This window comes from Pseudoliparis swirei, chromosome 18 (assembly GCF_029220125.1).
Source record: "Pseudoliparis swirei isolate HS2019 ecotype Mariana Trench chromosome 18, NWPU_hadal_v1, whole genome shotgun sequence".
In the NCBI taxonomy this organism is placed as follows: Eukaryota; Metazoa; Chordata; class Actinopteri; order Perciformes; family Liparidae; genus Pseudoliparis; species Pseudoliparis swirei.
Genome location: NC_079405.1, coordinates 26,491,552 through 26,510,910, shown reverse-complemented (window position 1 = coordinate 26,510,910; position 19,359 = coordinate 26,491,552). Strand labels below are relative to the sequence as shown.

General features: G+C 46.7%; 3 protein-coding genes across 4 annotated transcripts; 2 read left to right on the top strand and 1 right to left on the bottom strand.

The window, feature by feature from the left end:
- Positions 1-4,767: 4,767 nt before the first annotated feature.
- Positions 4,768-10,305, top strand: LOC130208676 (protein transport protein Sec61 subunit alpha). The gene is made up of 12 exons (XM_056437934.1): positions 4,768-4,876; positions 5,630-5,697; positions 5,917-5,982; positions 6,072-6,150; positions 6,319-6,450; positions 6,586-6,695; positions 7,152-7,305; positions 7,396-7,556; positions 7,650-7,847; positions 7,972-8,163; positions 8,249-8,325; positions 8,428-10,305. The coding sequence occupies exons 1-12, from the start codon at positions 4,870-4,872 to the stop codon at positions 8,612-8,614; spliced, it is 1,431 nt and encodes a 476-aa protein (XP_056293909.1). The 5' UTR covers positions 4,768-4,869; the 3' UTR covers positions 8,615-10,305.
- Positions 10,306-11,077: 772 nt separating this feature from the next.
- chchd4a (coiled-coil-helix-coiled-coil-helix domain containing 4a) lies at positions 11,078-13,256 on the top strand. Of its 2 annotated transcripts, XM_056438358.1 has the most exons (3): positions 11,078-11,213; positions 11,605-11,703; positions 12,102-13,256. In XM_056438358.1, exons 1-3 carry the CDS (start codon positions 11,192-11,194, stop codon positions 12,446-12,448), a joined length of 468 nt encoding a protein of 155 aa, XP_056294333.1. In that variant the 5' UTR covers positions 11,078-11,191; the 3' UTR covers positions 12,449-13,256. The 2 variants fall into 2 exon arrangements, with proteins under 2 accessions (XP_056294333.1, XP_056294334.1); XM_056438359.1 differs by lacking the exon at positions 11,078-11,213 and having other exon boundaries at positions 11,611-11,765.
- Positions 13,257-13,359: 103 nt separating this feature from the next.
- Positions 13,360-18,101, bottom strand: si:dkey-202e22.2 (netrin-4). Its single transcript, XM_056437359.1, has 10 exons — positions 18,011-18,101; positions 17,020-17,540; positions 16,674-16,943; positions 16,354-16,480; positions 15,742-15,930; positions 15,333-15,549; positions 15,124-15,251; positions 14,638-14,706; positions 14,376-14,546; positions 13,360-13,890 (listed from the first exon to the last, which is right to left on the bottom strand). Exons 1-10 carry the CDS (start codon positions 18,099-18,101, stop codon positions 13,754-13,756), a joined length of 1,920 nt encoding a protein of 639 aa, XP_056293334.1. The 3' UTR covers positions 13,360-13,753.
- Positions 18,102-19,359: the final 1,258 nt, after the last annotated feature.

Genomic DNA, 19,359 nt, shown 5'->3' with positions numbered 1-19,359 from the left:
CATATATCTCTCACCGGCAGCTGTGCAGACATCGTTTTCTCAAGGATGTCATTGGTTGACTGTCAATATGCTCTTTATCAACAGTATGTCGGGCCTGTTTTATTCTGTAATCCTTTGGTGGTTTACGGACTGCACAATAAAAGGTCAAACCCTTTACTGTAACCCGGTAAGGGACCGACACTTTCATTTGAAAGAGTCGGGGGAGTCTTAGGGCGGTCTTATGTGCACATGGCGTATTGACGCGCCACTTTTAGATGCCAATGTATGTTTAATACGAGGCGGTATAGATGTGGTGTATGTGCCGTGGGATTGCAGAGGGATCTAAAGATTGATAGATGAGAGGATGGAGGGATGACGAAGATAAGCTCTTTCATCTCGGCTGTACTGTGATAGAGGGGTGGGGGGGGGATTGGGGGTCACCCAATGTTGCGTAACTCAGAATCAGTTGTCAAAAACAACCAATTTGACCCCGTTCTGCCATCGTATTGTTTGTATGCAATGCACTGCGCACTGCGCACACTGTAGATCTGTTTTTCTATAACACAGAGGGTGCGTGCCACTGTATATGACCCATGTGTGCATACATGTGTGTGTGTGTGTTTGTGTGTGTCAGCAATTGCATAATGGTTAAAATCACGATGTCAACAGCAACCTTTTGCTATGGGAATGAAATAGTGTCATTGTTTTTTAGGCCACGGGGGTCACACTCACACACAACATGAGTAATCCAACAATACATCAAGCCGTCACAGTGGGAAGACAACATGCAAAAGAACATGCTTAAAGACACACGTGTGTTTATAAGCATGTGAAAAACAGGCAGGATGTAGGTTCTTCTATTCAAGAAGAATTAGGCTGACATTGTGTTGCCTCTATTAGGACTCATGCGAACATTCACACACACACACACACACACACACACACACACGTGCCAGTGTTCAGGTGAGCTCTAGGAAGAGGATGTGTACTGAGAAGACAGGTACAGCAGGAATGCATAAACCAACCACACTCCACACCATCACGTGTGTGCATTCCACACACACATTGAACTAACTATGTTTCCTCCACCTGCGAACCAAAACCCACGTCGAGTCGGTTTCAACCACTGAACAGAACCAAACTGACTGTTGAGAAGAAGGCGGAGGAACGGACGCCGAGATGCAATTGGAGGGTTACATAACGGCGGCGGTGACGCTGTCTGCCGGGCGGCGGCCGGCGTCCTCGCCTGAGTCCCCCGTTGTCCTCACGGAGTGCTGTCAAACTCGTTCACTCTGACCTCTTAATTACTATAATGAGCCATCAGAGGCACAGATGTACGAAACAACCGTCTTTATTCCAGCTCACCCAAGAAGGTCAAAGGAAGGAAGACTTGTGGCCCTCTGGAAACACTCCAGAGTTTCCCATGTGTGTAATAATCTGTATTTTATAGGCACTGCACAGATCTTACAACACATTTACAAACATATGTCTTATGATTCATATCAGAGGTATATGCCTCACTGCACACAGAATATAAGAGGAAACAAACTGTGGTGATGAGGCTATCTTGTGGCGGCAGTGCAGACCCTTTTTACATTTAGAAGTTCACCCGAACTTTCATCTCATAATTTCATTTTGATATGACTCAAATGTTTCATTGATCTATTTAGGCCAAAGTATGTACCTGACAATAAAAACTCCACTGAACCTCGTCGTTATTTTCTATGTATTTCTTTATTTTTCTCCTCAAGTGTTGGTAAATTCTATATGATCATTTTTAAATAAGCTACAGCAGAGTTAAGCTGTAAACAAATACTATGTTATTAATTCATCATGTTCCCACATTGTTTCCCCCTGATGTATTAACGGCACATGTTGTGGCCATGCACCTACGTCTATGTATTATTACATTTTGTTCTGGTACACAATCAATAAAGATTACAACTGTTAGTTTCGAGTTCATTTGAATAAATAGTAATAGTAAGACTTATACTGCAAATTGATGGCCATAATCTACAACTTTCTCCATTTAATTTATATCACCATCTAATATTACGAATATCAATACTTAACAGTAATAACAATAATGCCTTTGAGTCAAATAGAAATCAACAAGATATTCAATTATCTTTTGCACAATATTTATTTGTCATAAAATGTCAGATTTGGGTGGAGGGGCGGGGCTTCTGAGCAGATTGGCGTTGGTGGGGCGGGTGGTGTCGGGGTGGAGGGGCAGGGAGGACCGTTCTCACTGGGTCTCAGACTCTCTGGGGTGCTGAGAGGGGTTCAGAGCTCTGCTGGGGGTCTGGGGGTCTGAGGCTTGGTCGACGTCCACCCTCAGCCGCCCCAAGAGTGAGGCAAGAGCTCACAGGAGTCCTGACCTGAGACATAAACTGCAGAGTCTTTGTCACTTATTTCTGCAGGGGGGTTTGTAATTGAGGTCCGTTTGAGATCAGCAACAAGATACATACCCCCCGCTTATTGGATAGAGGAGACCAGCTGATCTACAGCTGGTTTCCTGATTGACGGCCCGAACAATGACAGCAAGTAAACAAAGAATAAGTGCGCGTGCGTGAGAAGTAATTGGCAGATGATAAATAAATGACGGTCTTCTGGTCTTCGGACTAAAGTTACGCCATTGCTTTATTTACTTGACGGATACAATATTTACGTTGCAGATTAACCCTTTCAAAGCTCTGACCAAACACCAATAGAAATCCACGCGTGTTCATTGTTTTGAGTTTCTTCATCGTCACAGAGCAGGTAGATGAAGATGAAGAGTAAACAGAGTAAATGATGTAGGGCAGAAACAGGCAGAACATTATTTTTGATTTGTCTGACGTAATCTCTCCATAAAAAAATGTGTTGGTTCTCTTTGATTTATATTATATTACACTGTCTATATTTTTATTTTGGACCGTTGGCTGATCAAACCAGTTTGGGCTCTGAGAAATAAAGACATTTATTTGAAATACATTTGAATATTTGTAATATTTTTTTAAAGTACAAACGTAGAAAACAAAAATTACGACCGAGTTATCAATGATAAAGATGTAAACATCGGTTGCAGCTATAAAATAATGTCTTATTCTTGAATGCTGTTAAGAAATTGTAAGGCTTGTTGACTACTTTTCAGTTATCTGAGTTATTTCAGATATTTTAGCCCATTTTTTAAAGAAATATGTTCACTCTGTAATTAATCTTATCTTCGATGAAAGCCAGGAGGCAAAACACGTCTTAACTTTGCGAGTGGAGACACATTTAGAGTAAATAGTCTGGCCCTGGGCCTATAGCCATGGCCCGAGGTGCACGTATTCAGGCAGTGAATCAGTGGGAGTTTACATAATGAAGGTTAGACAGGCATGTCCTCCACAGGTGCGCACAGGAACAGGCTTCAGGGGAAACTAAGGTATCCAAAAATTGCAATCAGCATTCATGTTTTACTGGCATGGATTTTTCCACTGTACAAACACTAAAGAAATATTTGTGTTTTTGCCCAGACTATTTGAAATATCCAATGGTGCCGAGGCACTGATTGCACATGGTGTATTAGGGTAATCCTTTTCGGATCATTAAAGCTGATTAGAAATAGTGTTCAGAAATAGTTTCCCAGCGAAACTCAAATGTAACATATTAAAGCAGAAGTTAACAGCGTTCCTTATCACTGGCAGGAAGAACTGTACAGTAGATCTTGAACAATACTATTCAAATCTCAGTGAAACTCGGGGCCTGGAGGGAGTTTGTGTGGTATTTGCTTGTCCTCACCTGTTAGCTCACAGCTCTGTGATTATGTAACCACGTGAACAAATATTCCTTTATCTGGGGCCAGATGTGCAGGCTCCCAACCATCAACGACCGTGTGTGTGTGTGTGTGTGTCCATGTGTGTCCGTGTGTGTGTGTGCATGTGTGTGATTTCTGCTACAAGTCAATGGGCAAGAATAGACCCAGAAAGTGTAGACTGATCTGTATACAGATGTCTGAAAGCTCCAATCATTGTGGTGCTATCATGTCATTATTATGGGTCAGTGGTCACCAGCACGTGGTGCTCACTGCCATTCAATATCAAAATGATTACATATTCTCATTATAATTTACATTAGTTTGTGTTTGTTTTCATCTAATCGAATACCACCTCACACACACAGCTAAATATAACTCAAGGAAAACACTGCCCCCTAGTGGCGAGAGCGTCTCAGGTGACACGACATCATTATTAGTAGTAGTATTTTTTCAATAAATACATTTTAATAACACTTTTTACAGTATTTTTTGTTCAGTATATAGTGTGCCATTGCAACATCTCTGCAGCCGCAGTTATAGGTGTTATTATGTTGGTGTATGGGAGGTCTATATACAAATAAACATAATAGTATAGGGTTAATAATGCAATCAAGTAGCAGAAGACTAGTGGTTATAAGTTAATACCAGCTTGTATCTCTTCTGCAGGGCTGTCAGCCTGTCACTCCTCATCCAGTCCTGGCCTGATCCCGAACCCTCTTTCCGGGGAAAGCGTACATAGAGCAACTGGTGCGTCTGGAGCGTGGCGCCCCCTGGTGGACGGAAGACCTCCGTGTCACGGGACGTTCATTTATATATGTTAAATATCTCAATCGCGCGTTTCCCCGAGTTTCCTGGATGCGTTCATCGCCTTTAAAATAAGGACACGGGCTGCACACCGCGTACGTGTGCAGGGAGGGAGGAAAGGAGGAGGAGGAGAATCAGAATCGTGTCCGCACGCGTCTCGGAGAAGTGACGTGTGTGTGCGCGAGCGGCTGGTCTGGTGACGTGTCTCTCCTGCTCGCTCATTTCTCACGGAGAGGCTGATGGAGCCGCACTGACTCCGCGGAGCACTCACACACCCGTCACCAGGAACTCGGACTCAGGACGCCATGGGGAGTACGTGGCGGTTCTTACTTTTATGCGTGTTGTCGAGCGGTGTCTTTAAAAAAATGAATACCTGCCGTCTGGTTTGTCACATCGGAACTATCACGGACGTAAGGCGCTCGAGCTAATTGGCTAACCTTGGATAGGCTAACGCTAGGTGGCAAGTTGGACGTCAGCTAGTTTTCATAATTTGAGGCTTTTATTCTCCTCAAATCCGGATTAAGTAACCTCCGTGTCAAGATATGGGCGCGAGCTCCCTGTTTTTTCACGTGATTCGCTCACTTCGTGTGGAGACTTGTAATCGCTAGCTAGCATCACGCTCCTACGACAGCGGGCGACCAAACGGGTCGACGTTTGGGTTTCTTCTTCTTCTCCTTTATTCTCTCTCTCTTCGCGAGACCCTCGGGTCCAACTGGACAATCGAGTGTTAAGTGGAAAACATGTTTAAATCGCTTCCTGTCAAAGTACGTGTCCGTGATTTGAACTCGGCTGATCGGCAACCAAAGACGGAACATTCAGCAGCTACGAGGCCGCAACACGTTTCTAGTTTTTTAAATGGCCACAAACTGGATATTAGTTACTCCAAACTTGTTCCACGTTTTATTTAATGTCTAAGGAAACCCGGTGTTGTTGCATCGGCAGCTGCAGATACCTGGCGGCGACAGTGATGACGTAGCTTCTGGTGAAGGGAGCAATGGCTTCATCTCTCACTGTCTGTGTGATCGTTTCCTGTGTCTCACAACCTGCTCATCGCTTTTTCTGCAGTTAAGTTTTTGGAAGTCATCAAGCCGTTCTGTGCGATCTTGCCAGAAATTCAGAAACCAGAAAGAAAGGTGCGTTAATTTCCTTTTTTAAATTATATGTATTTTCTTTTATGTCTGCACTGTGCATGGATCTGTTATGTATCGAGCATTTTGAAAAGCACTTTTACTGCTTGTTTTTGCACTTTTGGTTAGATCCTAAAACTGCATGTTGTCCTCCTCTGTGAAATGACAATACAGTTGAATCTTAATATATGAAAATGACATGCGCCCCTTTTTTAATCCTTCCAGATTCAATTTAGAGAAAAAGTACTATGGACCGCCATCACGCTATTCATCTTCCTGGTCTGCTGCCAGGTTAGTTTCTGTGGATGACAACCCACCTGCTGGTTCTGTTGGTGGCGACAGTGGTTCGTGACACTGTTTTCCATCTTCTTCTTTTTCAGATTCCTCTTTTTGGCATCATGTCTTCAGATTCAGCAGATCCTTTCTACTGGATGAGAGTGATCCTGGCTTCCAACAGAGGTGCATGATTTGTAAATGTTTAACACGAGTTAATCACAGCGGTCTTTTACGTCCTGTCCAATAAATAGATCTAATCTCATTATCACGTGACAAGTCAAAGGTCAACATATGTTAGCCCTTGTTGTGCTAACTGAGGCTTACAGTGACACTAATGCTGCTCCCCTGCAGGTACTCTGATGGAGCTGGGCATCTCACCCATTGTCACCTCGGGCCTCATCATGCAGCTGCTGGCCGGTGCCAAGATCATTGAGGTGGGAGACAGTCCAAAGGACCGCGCCCTTTTCAATGGAGCTCAGAAATGTAGGTCTATTGCTCGCTACATTTTCTATTTTTAGACCAGTCACATGCCTTTTTGAAACTGAATACCTTTTTTTTCATTTAGTAACACCAGCACAACTAACTGCAAGATGGCAAATCTTTTCGTTCTCTTTGCAGTGTTTGGAATGATCATCACCATCGGACAGGCCATTGTGTACGTTATGACCGGCATGTATGGAGACCCTTCGGAGATGGGTGCCGGTATATGCTTGATCATCATCATCCAGGTGAGTCCACGCCGGCTGCCGCTCTCGTGCCTCAACATTTCCAAAGTTACTGTTCTGTGTATGAAAGTGTGCTTGAGCTCGTTAATAATTAAATGATCCAACCTGCTAGGATTGCAGTTCAATTGTCAGCCTCTCCCTTAGCGTGGTAGACAGGAATTAGTTTATTGTGACTTTCTTTCGTGGTTCTTTTGAAAAGCAGGATGCCATGTAAAAATGGCCTTCCCGAAAAGCACATTTCACAAAGAAAGGGTGGCGTATGACGACGTGGCGTCACTCGCTGGCGTCTCGTCGCCGGTAGCGACTGAATGGATATATATACCGGTTCTTGGTTTGTTGTTTTTGTGTGTGTGTTAGTTTAACGGAGTCACGCTAACTGTGTAACTAAACCCGCCGTAACGTTGCAGTTCGCGGTCGGCCTGAATCGCCTCGACATAAACCCGGAGTCCGTTTCTTCAGCTCTTTGTCGCAGGTCTGATTGTCCTGCTGCTGGATGAGCTGCTCCAGAAGGGCTACGGTCTGGGCTCCGGTATCTCTCTCTTCATCGCAACCAACATCTGCGAGACGATCGTCTGGAAGGCCTTCAGCCCCACCACCGTCAACACGGGCCGAGGTACGGGAACATCTTAAAGCTGAGTCACGACGAATGAGATGCGTCCACCTCTGCATTATAATGGCCAACCTTGTGGCTCCTGTTATCCAGGTACTGAGTTTGAGGGAGCCATCATTGCTATGTTTCATCTCCTGGCCACCCGCTCGGACAAGGTGCGCGCCCTGAGAGAGGGCTTCTACAGGCAAAACCTGCCCAACCTCTTGAACCTCATGGCCACCGTCTTTGTGTTTGCCGTGGTCATATACTTCCAGGTGAGCAGGCGACGCCAACCGCATGCGGTCCGGAGTCCGACCCGCTGTTGCGGCAGGAAAGGAATTCCCACTCGCTCTTCTTTGCCTCCCCAGGGCTTCCGGGTGGACCTGCCCATCAAGTCGGCGCGCTATCGTGGTCAATACAACACCTACCCCATCAAGCTGTTCTACACCTCCAACATACCCATCATCCTGCAGTCTGCCCTGGTCTCCAATCTCTACGTGATTTCTCAGATGCTCTCGACGCGCTTCAGCGGCAACTTCCTCGTCAACCTCCTGGGGACGTGGTCTGTAAGTACAGAATGGGAGCTCCGCCTCCAGTCTTTTGCGACACGTGCAGACCAGACCATCTCTTGCGATCCATGCAAGTTATGGACTATTGTCAATCTTATGATCGACATCCTGTTTTGTTCAGGACTCCACGGGCGGGGGACCGGCTCGGGCCTACCCAGTTGCCGGTCTCTGCTACTACCTGTCTCCTCCGGAGTCGTTTGGTTCTGTCATGGACGACCCGGTTCACGCCGGCATCTACATCGTCTTCATGCTCGGTTCCTGCGCCTTCTTCTCCAAGACCTGGATCGAGGTCTCGGGGTCCTCTGCCAAAGATGTAAGTCAGCGTTTTGAAACGGCCGTTTGCTCGGCGGGCGTCCCGCATTAAATTCACCTGCCTGTATCGACTCCGTGTGTCTCAGGTGGCGAAGCAGCTGAAGGAGCAGCAGATGGTTATGAGGGGACACAGAGAGACCTCGATGGTGCATGAGCTCAACAGGTACAAAGAAACCAGAGTCTCGGGTTGCACGTTTGTTACTTTGCGGCGCGTTGGAAGTCGTCCAGGATATGCGTGTATTTATACTGGGTTCCCTTTTCACAGGTACATCCCCACAGCGGCTGCCTTTGGTGGCCTCTGCATAGGAGGGCTGTCAGTCATGGCCGACTTCCTGGGTGCGATCGGTTCGGGTACAGGAATCCTCTTGGCTGTGACCATCATCTACCAGTACTTTGAAATCTTCGTGAAGGAGCAGAGCGAAATGGGCAGCATGGGAGCGCTGCTTTTCTAGGAGAACACCAACCTTCTGACGCGCATCGGACACAAAGCACCCCCCAACCCCTCCATCTTTTATTTTTGAATTATTATTTTTTTTACAAATCGCACATTCAGTACATTTTTCTGCTGGGGTAGGTCATCTTTCGCCCTCGCCTGGGTTTCCCATCGTTACCTCCAGCCTGACAATGCTGTGAAAATCCACAGTATTGTACGTCTTCAGTCCTTGTGCTCCATAGCTGTCACCCATCTACCTGCAGGCTGCCTCTGTACCCACGGACTGTCTCATCAGCTGAAGAATGCCTAAAAGCACAGAGTGTGAGGTGCTGTCTTCGACTTACCTCAGGCATTGTTCATTGCATTATGTTCAAGAAACACGAAGACGACGACGACCACGAGTTGGTGCTTATTTCAATCTGAAAGCACCGCCTGGATTTTTCGGTAGCAATCAAGCTCGAGGTTTCTGGGGGCCCGTAGTAGGATGTGAAAAGTATAAATACAATATGCTTGTACTCCTAATAAGGGTTCTTGTAATCTCAGTCAAGCTTTCGGTGGTTTTTATTTACCTTTTTATCTCAAATGATGGACTATGTTTATCTTCACGCTGGTCTTATGTCGGGCACAGGGGTTGCCCTTTGTCTCCGGGTCCTCAAAGGAAAGTTGGTCAGCGTCGTCATGCTCTTTTTCTTCCCACTGCCGAGATGGTCGGGCCGAGGGTGGGTTTGATAGGGATGAAAAGGGGGTTTTATTATTTTGTTTTTACTTTATGTAACAAACATAATTGTTATTAAAAAAAAAAGAAGAAAAAAAACATGTTTTGATTCCTATCGTCTCAACTCCCCAGGGCTGTAAGTTTAGCTCCCATTAGTTGTGCTTTATAACTTGGCTGTATTTTACTACAATTCACTTAACTTCCACTAGAGGTCACTTTATTTTTCTTTTCATTTTATTTATTTATTTGTACAGGGACCGTACAGATTAATCAACCCATGGGTAAATGTGTTAACGTTAGCTAAGGCTAAATTTCAGCTTTGGTCCCTGTGGCCAGATGTTACAGCCTTCACTAAAGGAGTAAGAGGTTAACACGGTAACATAATAGAAAAGCAGTAAACATACAGGTTACGATAAAATACAGGCCTCTTCATAAAATCATTAAAACATAAAATAAATTTAAATAAAAAAACAGACATAAAAACAATAATTATTTACACAATCACTGAGGAGGGAGTCACAGTTCATGCTCACACATCTGACTGGTAAAAAGCCAGTTCTTCAGGCCAACTTTATGAGGTTTAAGATAAACTTGTTTCACGTAAAGAGTAAAATATACTCTATAAAGGGTTTGGGGTGGAGTGGCTAATTAAACTGAATGCCTGCACATTACTACCGGCAACCTTCTCACATTACATTCAATGTTTATATAAAATGTTGCTTAACAGAGATCTAAGTGGACAAGTAAGGTAAATCAGTTACCCATTACGACATACTGCAAGGGATCATTATTTATTCATCAAACATGAGTTATGAGCCAATGCATGAATGGTATTTAATTAGGTGATTAAGGTTATTTTACATTTTATTCATTTTGTATGTATCCGCTTGCCCTCTGCATGTGTGAGCTTAATATACAGGACTGTCTCAGAAAATTAGAATATTGTGATAAAGTTCTTTATTTTCTGTAATGCAATTAAAAAAACAAGAATGTCATGCATTCTGGATTCATTACAAATCAACTGAAATATTGCAAGCCTTTTATTCTTTTAATATTGCTGATTATGGCTTACAGCTTAAGAAAACTCTAAAATCCTATCTCATAAAATTTTAATATTTCCTCAGACCAAGTAAAAAAAAGATTTATAACAGCTGAGTGTTTGTCAAGGCTCAGGAAACCCTTGCAGGTGTTTCGAGTTAATTAGACAATTCAAGTGATTTGTTTAATACCCTACTAGTATACTTTTTCATGATATTCTAATATTTAGAGATAGGATATTTGAGTTTTCTTAAGCTGTAAGCCATAATCAGCAATATTAAAAGAATAAAAGGCTTGCAATATTTCAGTTGATTTGTAATGAATCCAGAATGCATGACATTTTTGTTTTTTGAATTGCATTACAGAAAATAAAGAACTTCATCACAATATTCTAATTTTCTGAGAGTCCTGTATATGTATATTTTAATATATATGTATGTGTGTATATATATATTGTATACATATATATTTATATAAATATATATATGCATATATATATTTGTGTATATATATTTATTTATATATAAAGATATATAAATATATATATATGCGTGTGTATATATATCTATATCTATATCTATATATATATGTGTATATATATGTATAGTTGTACGAATTAAATAGGAAACAGCGTGATTTTAAGTCTTATATATGTATTATTGTTGAAAAGGGCCCCCCTGACGTCATCACGGCGCGCCACACGTGACCGCAGGGTCAGAGAGTGTAACCGTGCTGTCGGACGCCGGGTCGCTTGTCAAATGAGATCCTCGCAGTCTTCTAGTAATTCCTCCCACACTGGTCACCTTTTACCGCAGAGGGCGACGCGCGCGAACACCGGCAGACATGTCGTACTGCAAGCAAGAGGGTAATGTCAACCGTCTTTAAACTCCATTTCCACTTGCTTGGTATCCAATGTCACCGAGCGAGCCACCATGCTAGGCTAGCTGTCGGTTAGCTGCGACGAGGAGCTTCGTCTCCAGCAACAGCGCTGGTTTGCTCATAATTGGAGCCCAGCATTGAGATGACGTAATCTAACTAGTGGCTGCTGAACGTCACGTCGCGAGTCGGAAGAGCGGTATTGTCTTTCATCCTGAACCAGGCCAGGCAGATTTAACCGGTGTTAAGGAGCTGCTACCAAAGTTCGCCACTAGGGGGCAGTGTCTACCAACTAGTACCCGTAAGCTCTCGAGGACCGGGTCTTCTGCTGCTCCCTCATCCGTCATGTTGTCTTTGCTTGTGTTTTTGTCCCCTTGAAGGTAAAGATCGCATCATCTTCGTGACCAAGGAGGACCACGAGGCTCCGAGCAACGCCGAACTCATTGCAGATGACCCCAATGACCCCTACGAGGAGCAGGGTACGCCATGCTGGTCGTTGTGGAAAACAAGTGGGCCTGGCCTCCCCCTTCAGGGTTCAAAGGTCATGAAGAATCTGGAAAAGTCATGCAATTTTAAAATGGTTATTTCTAGGCCTGGAAAAGTCCTTGAAGACAAATTATATCCCAAAAGTTTTGGAAAAGTCATGTAAATGTGTTATATTCATATCTTCATTTACGCAGTTTAATTAAAAGAAACATTTATATAAATATGTGTACTTTTAATCAAACTAGTTACATATTTGTGTCGCATACATCGAGATTTCACAACACGTTTGGTCATGGACATTTTATTTAACGTCGTGGGAATCCGTTGGTCGCCGTGTGCGTGCGCCCCGCCCTTCGTCGAGGTATTCTGACGCGCGCCCCGTTTCCTTCAGGTCTGATCCTGCCCAACGGGGACATCAACTGGAACTGCCCGTGCCTCGGCGGCATGGCCAGCGGCCCCTGCGGCTCTCAGTTCAAAGACGCCTTTTCCTGCTTCCACAACAGCAAGGAGGAGCTGAAGGGCTCCGAGTGCATCGACGACTTCCGTGACATGCAGGAGTGCATGCAGAGGTACCCGGAGCTCTATCCGCAGGACGAGGACAAAGAAGCCTCCTCCCAAGCGGAGCCCGCCGACCCGGCCGAGGGCTCCGCCTCGCCCCCCGAAACTGACTCTCCCGCGGCCGAGTCCGCCGCCACGCCCGACAGCGTGGCGCCGACAGACGACCGGACCGCCAGCTAAGGTCCGCCCGGCGTCGCCCGGGCTTCCTGTGTGCAAGCGCCGCCCACCGTGACTGACTCTCTCTCCGTCTGTCGGCGCTCTGGCGCTCGCGGGGCAACGTTCACACGCGAGCGCGCAGAGACGGACTTTGTGACCGAGGAGAAACGCGGCGCGCGTACACGAGTTTAGGTCCGCTTCTTTTGTTTGACGAGCAATCCCCCCCCAAAAATAGATCATTGAATAATGTGATTTAACGACAGCCGGCCACGCTGTTCGCTGCAGGGACGTTTTCGTTGGAAGACTCTCTTCATATGCAATTTGAATTTAATTTACTTATTATACTTTTTATTTATGTGTCGATTTGAACAGTAATCACTGGAAATTGTATTTTATTTGAGCAACGTTCAACTTTTCTTAGGAATTCACCGCGACTCGAGACGGTTTTAAATCCTGCTGTGAATTATCAAAAAAATCCCTTTTTGCTTTCCATCATTTAAGAGAGCGAAACGCAGATGATTGGTAAGAAGACGAGGGTTTTCACATCGATGGAAGAGACGTGTCATTTCCTCAGCCAGGCTCGTTGCGCACGTGTTGGTTGACGTCGTGGTAAAACTTCAGGGGTTTCATCTCTCCGCGTATGAACTGCGGCCGGCACGTCACCAGATGGAACTCCTCTGGTCGAGACCAAAAGGTTTTTGTTGTCGCTGCATAAATGTTTCTGTCGTCTTTATTTCTGTCTCCAGTTGGATGCTGTGGTCTCTACTCACTGACATTCAGGCCTTAAAAGACTCGATGGATATGTCCAGATTAAAATTATAATCAAAATTTATTTCCACTTTGTTGTTCTTAAGACGAGGCGCAGCCGTTATGTAACGTACGTCTGTAGTTCACAAGATGAAGACGATACCGAACCACACCACCATACTCTACAGCTTTAACTGATCTTGTTACATTGCCTGTATATTAGTCATTTTATAGTTTAGTTTCATTTAAGATGAATTGGGTTTGAACATGTACAATTACCATCTGTGATCTATAAATACAACCCATCTAGACATTCAAAGAGTTAACTCAAGGTTGTGCTCATCCCATATTTTCTGTACGACTCAAACATTGAAAACTGTCTGTTGGACTCGGATCTTAACAAATCCAGGAATTCATTCGTCTTTATTTTCTGTCGCACATCTCGATTTAGCTTTCTTCAATGTTGTGACTTCCTTCTCACGACACCGCATAGTCCCTTTTTCTGAATTGTCCACGGACTCCACATTTCTCGTGAAATCTTCTGAAGCGTGTCCATCTTTTTCTTTTCTCTCCGATCTATATTCACGTACATCCGTTCCTCAGAGCCTCTGACACAAGTAGACCGAGTCGGGGGGTCCACGGGACCACCACGCTCTGCATGGTGACCAGCAGGCGGCCTGTCCCGGCCTCCTCTGGGCCTGCAAGCAGGTACTCCGTACCTGGTGGGTGGGGGGAAAAATAATACATTGTGAATTGACCTAATCTTATCACAACTATCTGGAGCTTGATTACCTCCGCATTTTCAATGCGGAAGGTTATTTTTTGATCGCCGTGTATTTATTTATTTATGTATTTATTTGTCTGCGTGTTACTTGCATAACTCAAAAAGTATTAAACCAAATCGCATGAAATTTGGTGGGATGATTGGTTATTGTCCGGGGACCATTTGATTCGATTTTGGGATGATCGGGTCAAAGGTCAAGGTCATGAGGTCAACATCTTCTTCTTACCATAGCGCGGTCAATTTCTATCCAATTGGCATGCAACTAATACCAACATGTTCATAATTCAATGCCCAATCTTGTGATATGCGACGGTATGCGCTCTACCGAATGACCGTTCTAGTTATATTTGATTTGATTATGAATTGAGAACTGTGAAATAAAATAAAAAAGTCTCCTCCTTTTGTCATGCTCTGACCTACCTGGGTTTAGAATCGGACAGGTGCAGCCGCGGCTGGTCCAGGACAGCGGGTAGATGCTGATGGTGCCCGGGTGGAGCGCCGCTCGGCCCGATCGCAGGACCTTGCGAACTTTGACCCTTACCTCCGCGTGGCTGCCTTTGTCGTGAGCCGACAGCACGCTGGCCTTGATCACTGACACGGGAAGAAAGAAAAGAGAATCGTCGAGAACGGTGCAATCTTTTATGAAACAGATTTTTTTTTTAACGACGTCGTCGCGTCTCACCGTAATCGTGCTTGACCCGACAGAGGTCGGACGCACTCTTCAGCCTTTTCTCTTTACAGCTGCACTTTCCTGCGTACAGATATCGAGTTACGCACCAATCCACTTTTTTGCAAACACAGATTAGCACTTCAGTGGCTCTTAAAGAGCTCTTATTATGGTACTTTTGTAGTTCGACTATGTTGAGGAAATGTTACTTTCTGTATTCTTGTTCTTAGATTGTACTCTTGTTTGATGCACTTATTGTAAGTCGCTTTGTATAAAAGCGTCTGCTAAATGACGTGTGATGTAATGCATGAGTCCACAATTTAAACTGTCGACTCGTCAGTTATGATATGATATATTCCTTTATTCGTCCCACAGTGGGGACATTTCAAAAATCACAGCAGCGGTGCACATCAGAGCATTAATAATAATGATAAAACACAAAACTAAATACTAATACTAAATTGGTAACTAAATTAGTTATGGGTCGAGTGAGCTGCTCACCTGTGTAATGCAGAGCAGAGACCGAGAGCTCCTTGGACCACGGCACCTCCTCTTCTGCCGTGAGCGCGTGGTCCAGATCGGGGATTCTCCCGCCGACGGCCACGTGGAACACCTGGTTGTGTGAGAAGCTGCAACAGTGGAGTTGAACTCGTCGGGTTACGGCTCATCGTTCACCGTTACGGTTCTGTGTACATTATCACTGGGCTGACCTGTCCAGACACCGTCCAGTGGTGGGATCACAGCTGTGAGGGCACGCGCAGGGTCTGCAGCCGTGCGCTCCGAGCCCCCAGTGGCCGGGCCGGCAGCGGCCGCAGCTCGGGCCGCCTGCACCCGATCTGCACCGGCACCGCCCGCTCCTCGGGTGGCACCACGGGCCCGCCTCCCCCGGACGGGGCGGCACAGAGCCCTGTGGGTCGCACCGGCAGCCTGAGGGGCAGAGACACAGTTACAGGTGTGTGTGTGTGATCTCTTCTTTAATTTCTCAAGATTTGCCAGCCTATGGAGCGATACAATATTTCGATTCCTTTTCATTTCATCCACAAACCTCAAGTCAAATCAACCATAAAACTGTGACCCCACCCCTACACACACACACACACACAATTCTGAGTCTCTTACGTGTGCAGGCGTGAGGGGAGTTGAGGGGCAGCGATGGATGGCGGTGGTAGCCGTGGCGACAGCGCCTGCACCTGCGCCCCACGGTGTTGTGTCTGCAGGCGTCGCAAACGCCGCCGCTGGTGCCGCCGGAGGAAAGCCACGCCCGCGGAGAGAAGTGACAGGTGTCGGCGTGGCCGTGACACTGGCACTCTGAGAGAGAGAGAGAGATAGATGAATCAATAGTCTGATTTTAGTTTAGTTGACTTGTATACTATAGTCGTATATATGTGTATGTATATGAGAAATAAATAGTTAAAGTAGATTTAAAGAGTATAGTCTGTAAAAAGGTAGTCCAGGCTACAAGCAGCCAGATCCAAAGGTGCGCTGACCAGACGCTTCCCTCTCTGATCGGTTCTTAAAAAGACCCGTGAACATGTTCATGTTTATATCTGAGGTCTGATTATTTCATTTAAACATCTCGACAAAGTATGGAAATCATTGCTCTCCTTAAAACGTGTGTGTTTGAGTGCTTTAAAAAAATGAGCCTCCAAAGAACAAAAGAGTCCTTAATTGGCTCTTAAAGCTCCTCCGTGGCCTCCTGAGTGTCGTGCAGTACCGCTCGCCGCCACTCACTCTGGCACGGCGCGGCCTCCCCGCTGCTGCCGTTGGCCGGCCTCCAGGGACGGTCGTTGTAGAGCGGGGCGCACTTCTCACAGTGGTCGCCCGCCGTGTGATGAGCACACCGGCACCTCCCGGGCACCTGGAGGAACACACCTGGGGCAGCTCAGTTACTGACGAGACAAACACCTGCTTTCCATCGGCAAGTACGGTGACCTCTGACCTCCAGACGTGTGTGATGTACAAGGCGATAGAAAACAGGTGAGTGCAACATTCTGACACACACACACATTTCTCTCACTTCTCATGCACCTATACAGGAAATAGCCACTCACCGTGCTAGTGTCCGGCTTTGGGTCTCGGCCGCCGTCGTGTGGCACGCAGGACTCGGCGTGTCCGTGGCACAGGCAGGTCCCTCTGGCCTGGAGAGTGTAAATGGCGTACGGTGCTGAAGCTGCAGGGCTTCCTCCGGTGGATGCGGGAGGACAGCTCTGAGCCTCCAGCAGTCTGACGCGGAGGTTGGTGACGGTGAGGCGGGCGAGGGCCTCTGGGCCGTACGGGTCCGGTCTGTCGACGCCGCCGGGGTCGAGTGTCCGTAATATCACCTGGAAGGAGAGCGCCGGTCAGCACCGAATCGCCCGCATTGTGGATCTGCGCCTTTCGCCGCGTGCATTCTCTCACCTCCCCCCCGCTGCAGGGCGTGGCGCCGGTGTAGCGGGATGTGCACGACGAGCCCGGCCGAGCGGAATCGTCGGGCAAACCGAACGCCGCGCTGCAGTTCCGCGCAAACAGCTTGAGAGCGTCCCAGGTGGCTCCGAAGTCAGCCGAACGCTCGACGGCCATGGCGGCGGGCCGCGGGGACCTGAACACCAAAACCACGTGGGACAGGCAGAACCGCGTCTCCAGGTCCAACCGGATCTCGTCCCGCCGCCCCGGCACGGCGGTGCCCGCACCCGACGCCCACCACGTATTCGGATGCGAGAAAGGGTCGTCGGTCATGTGAGCGGACGGGTGGGCGTCCTCTGGGCAGAGGAGGTGGGGGGCCACATGTGGGGGGCAAGGCCTGCGGTGGAGGGAGCCGTTCCCACAGCAGCTCGAGTGGGTGAGGAGGGTCCGGCCGCTCGCCAAGTTCCCGATTGGGGGGCTGCAGGCGTGGTCCACACATCTGGAGACTGACACATGAGGGGGATGGAGAGGTGGCGCTTTTACAGTGTATGTGTATTTATATTTATATGTATATATATATATTTATTTATATATATATATCATATAGTGACAGAAATATCTTTTAAAAAATCAAATAAAAGAACAAGCACTGACGTGAGCAAAAACTGTCCTCTTCATTGTGTTTGCATATTTAATTTCCCTGACCGTGTCTCTCTCTCTCTCTCTCTCTCTCTGATGTGACACATAATCTTGCTCTTTCCCCGTTGGACATGCAGCATTAAATCTTACCAGGTTACATGTAACGAGCGAGACACCAAGTGGCCCCGCTATCAAATGCAACATCAACAGGTATGAACCATGACGTCATCAACGTCATGGCAATTTAACGCAGCTGCGTGCGTCATCAATACCCACCCAATAACATACCACAACGGGGGGAAACGATAAGGGGAGTTTAGCCGTATACTATTCAAATAAAGAGGATGATGATGATGATGCACCTCACCTGCTCCGCTCCTCGCGCGAACCAACAGCAGCCACCAGAGCGCCAGCAGCATCTGATGCCGCCGTCTCCCGAGCACACTAGACACTCTCATCCTTGTTGTTGTTGTTTACAACATACGCGGTTCCAGAGGTTGGTCCCAATATGATGGAAAGCACGCTCACAAACGGACACGCGCATTGTGTTCCTCTCCTGCCAATTACGCAATGCGAAAAGCGTATACAGATGAATCACGGGGTGTTTTTTTTACCCGATATATCCTTCCAGGAAAGAAGGAAAACAATCCTTCATAAAGTTTGGTGCATGTCGCCGAGTGGGTCCTGTGCACGCGCGTGGCAGCAAGAAGATGGAGGGTGTGGACCAGTGGTCAGTCCGAGCAGGAACGCGTCATAGTTGACACAACAACGACATTTGACCTCATTACCATTTGATGAGCTGTATCCATTCTGCGCAAGAAAAAGTGTCTAAACGATAAAAAATGAAGTTTTTTCTTCTATGCTAAATCATAAATGTGAATATCATTAATTCACACACAATCTTAGAGCTCCGAGTCCCGTGAGGTCCAGCGCTCCTCGCGCGTTACGCACAGGAGCGGAGCGTGCGCTCTATTTATCCACGGTCCTCCCCCGCCCACCACACACACACGCACTCACACGCATACACACACGCACATACACACGCACTGTGAGGATGTTGTACTACAACAACAACAACAACAACAACAAATCAAAGCTTTACCGAGAAGATGTATTTGTTCTCCTCTCTGGCTTTTATCCATTTGAGGATTACGCTAAAGATCGTGTGAGGAGGAGGAGGAGGAGGAGGAGGGAGGAGGAGGAGGACAGACTACAGCGCGACTGGCACGCGCGGGCTCGTCAACACGTGTGTTAACGTGAACCAGCCGCTCAACCAGGTCCCTCCACTATACGGCCTCGTAATGGAGCCGAGGAAATTAATGTATCTGCTCCTCGCCGCTCTGGTTTTCAGCTGCAGTGATTCCGAGGTTGCGGGATCTCTTTGAAGTCTATAGCGGCAAGAAACTGGAGACGGGACACACACACACACACACACACACACACACACACAGTCCTCAGTGCGGTGTGTGTGTGTGTGTGTGCAGCTTGATGGCGCATTGTGGCACCACAAGAATCTGACAGCTTGGAGTTTCATGCAAATGAGTTGAACCAGAACAGTCTGTGTCTGCATGACTGTAGATGAATTCTGCCACGTGTCATTATAAGCCCTGGATAGTCAACACATGGTCCGATATATGACACATACATCAGGAAATCTTGAGCCCCCCCCCCCCCCCCCCTCCGCCTGGCACCTTGAGAGAATAAACATCATGTCTG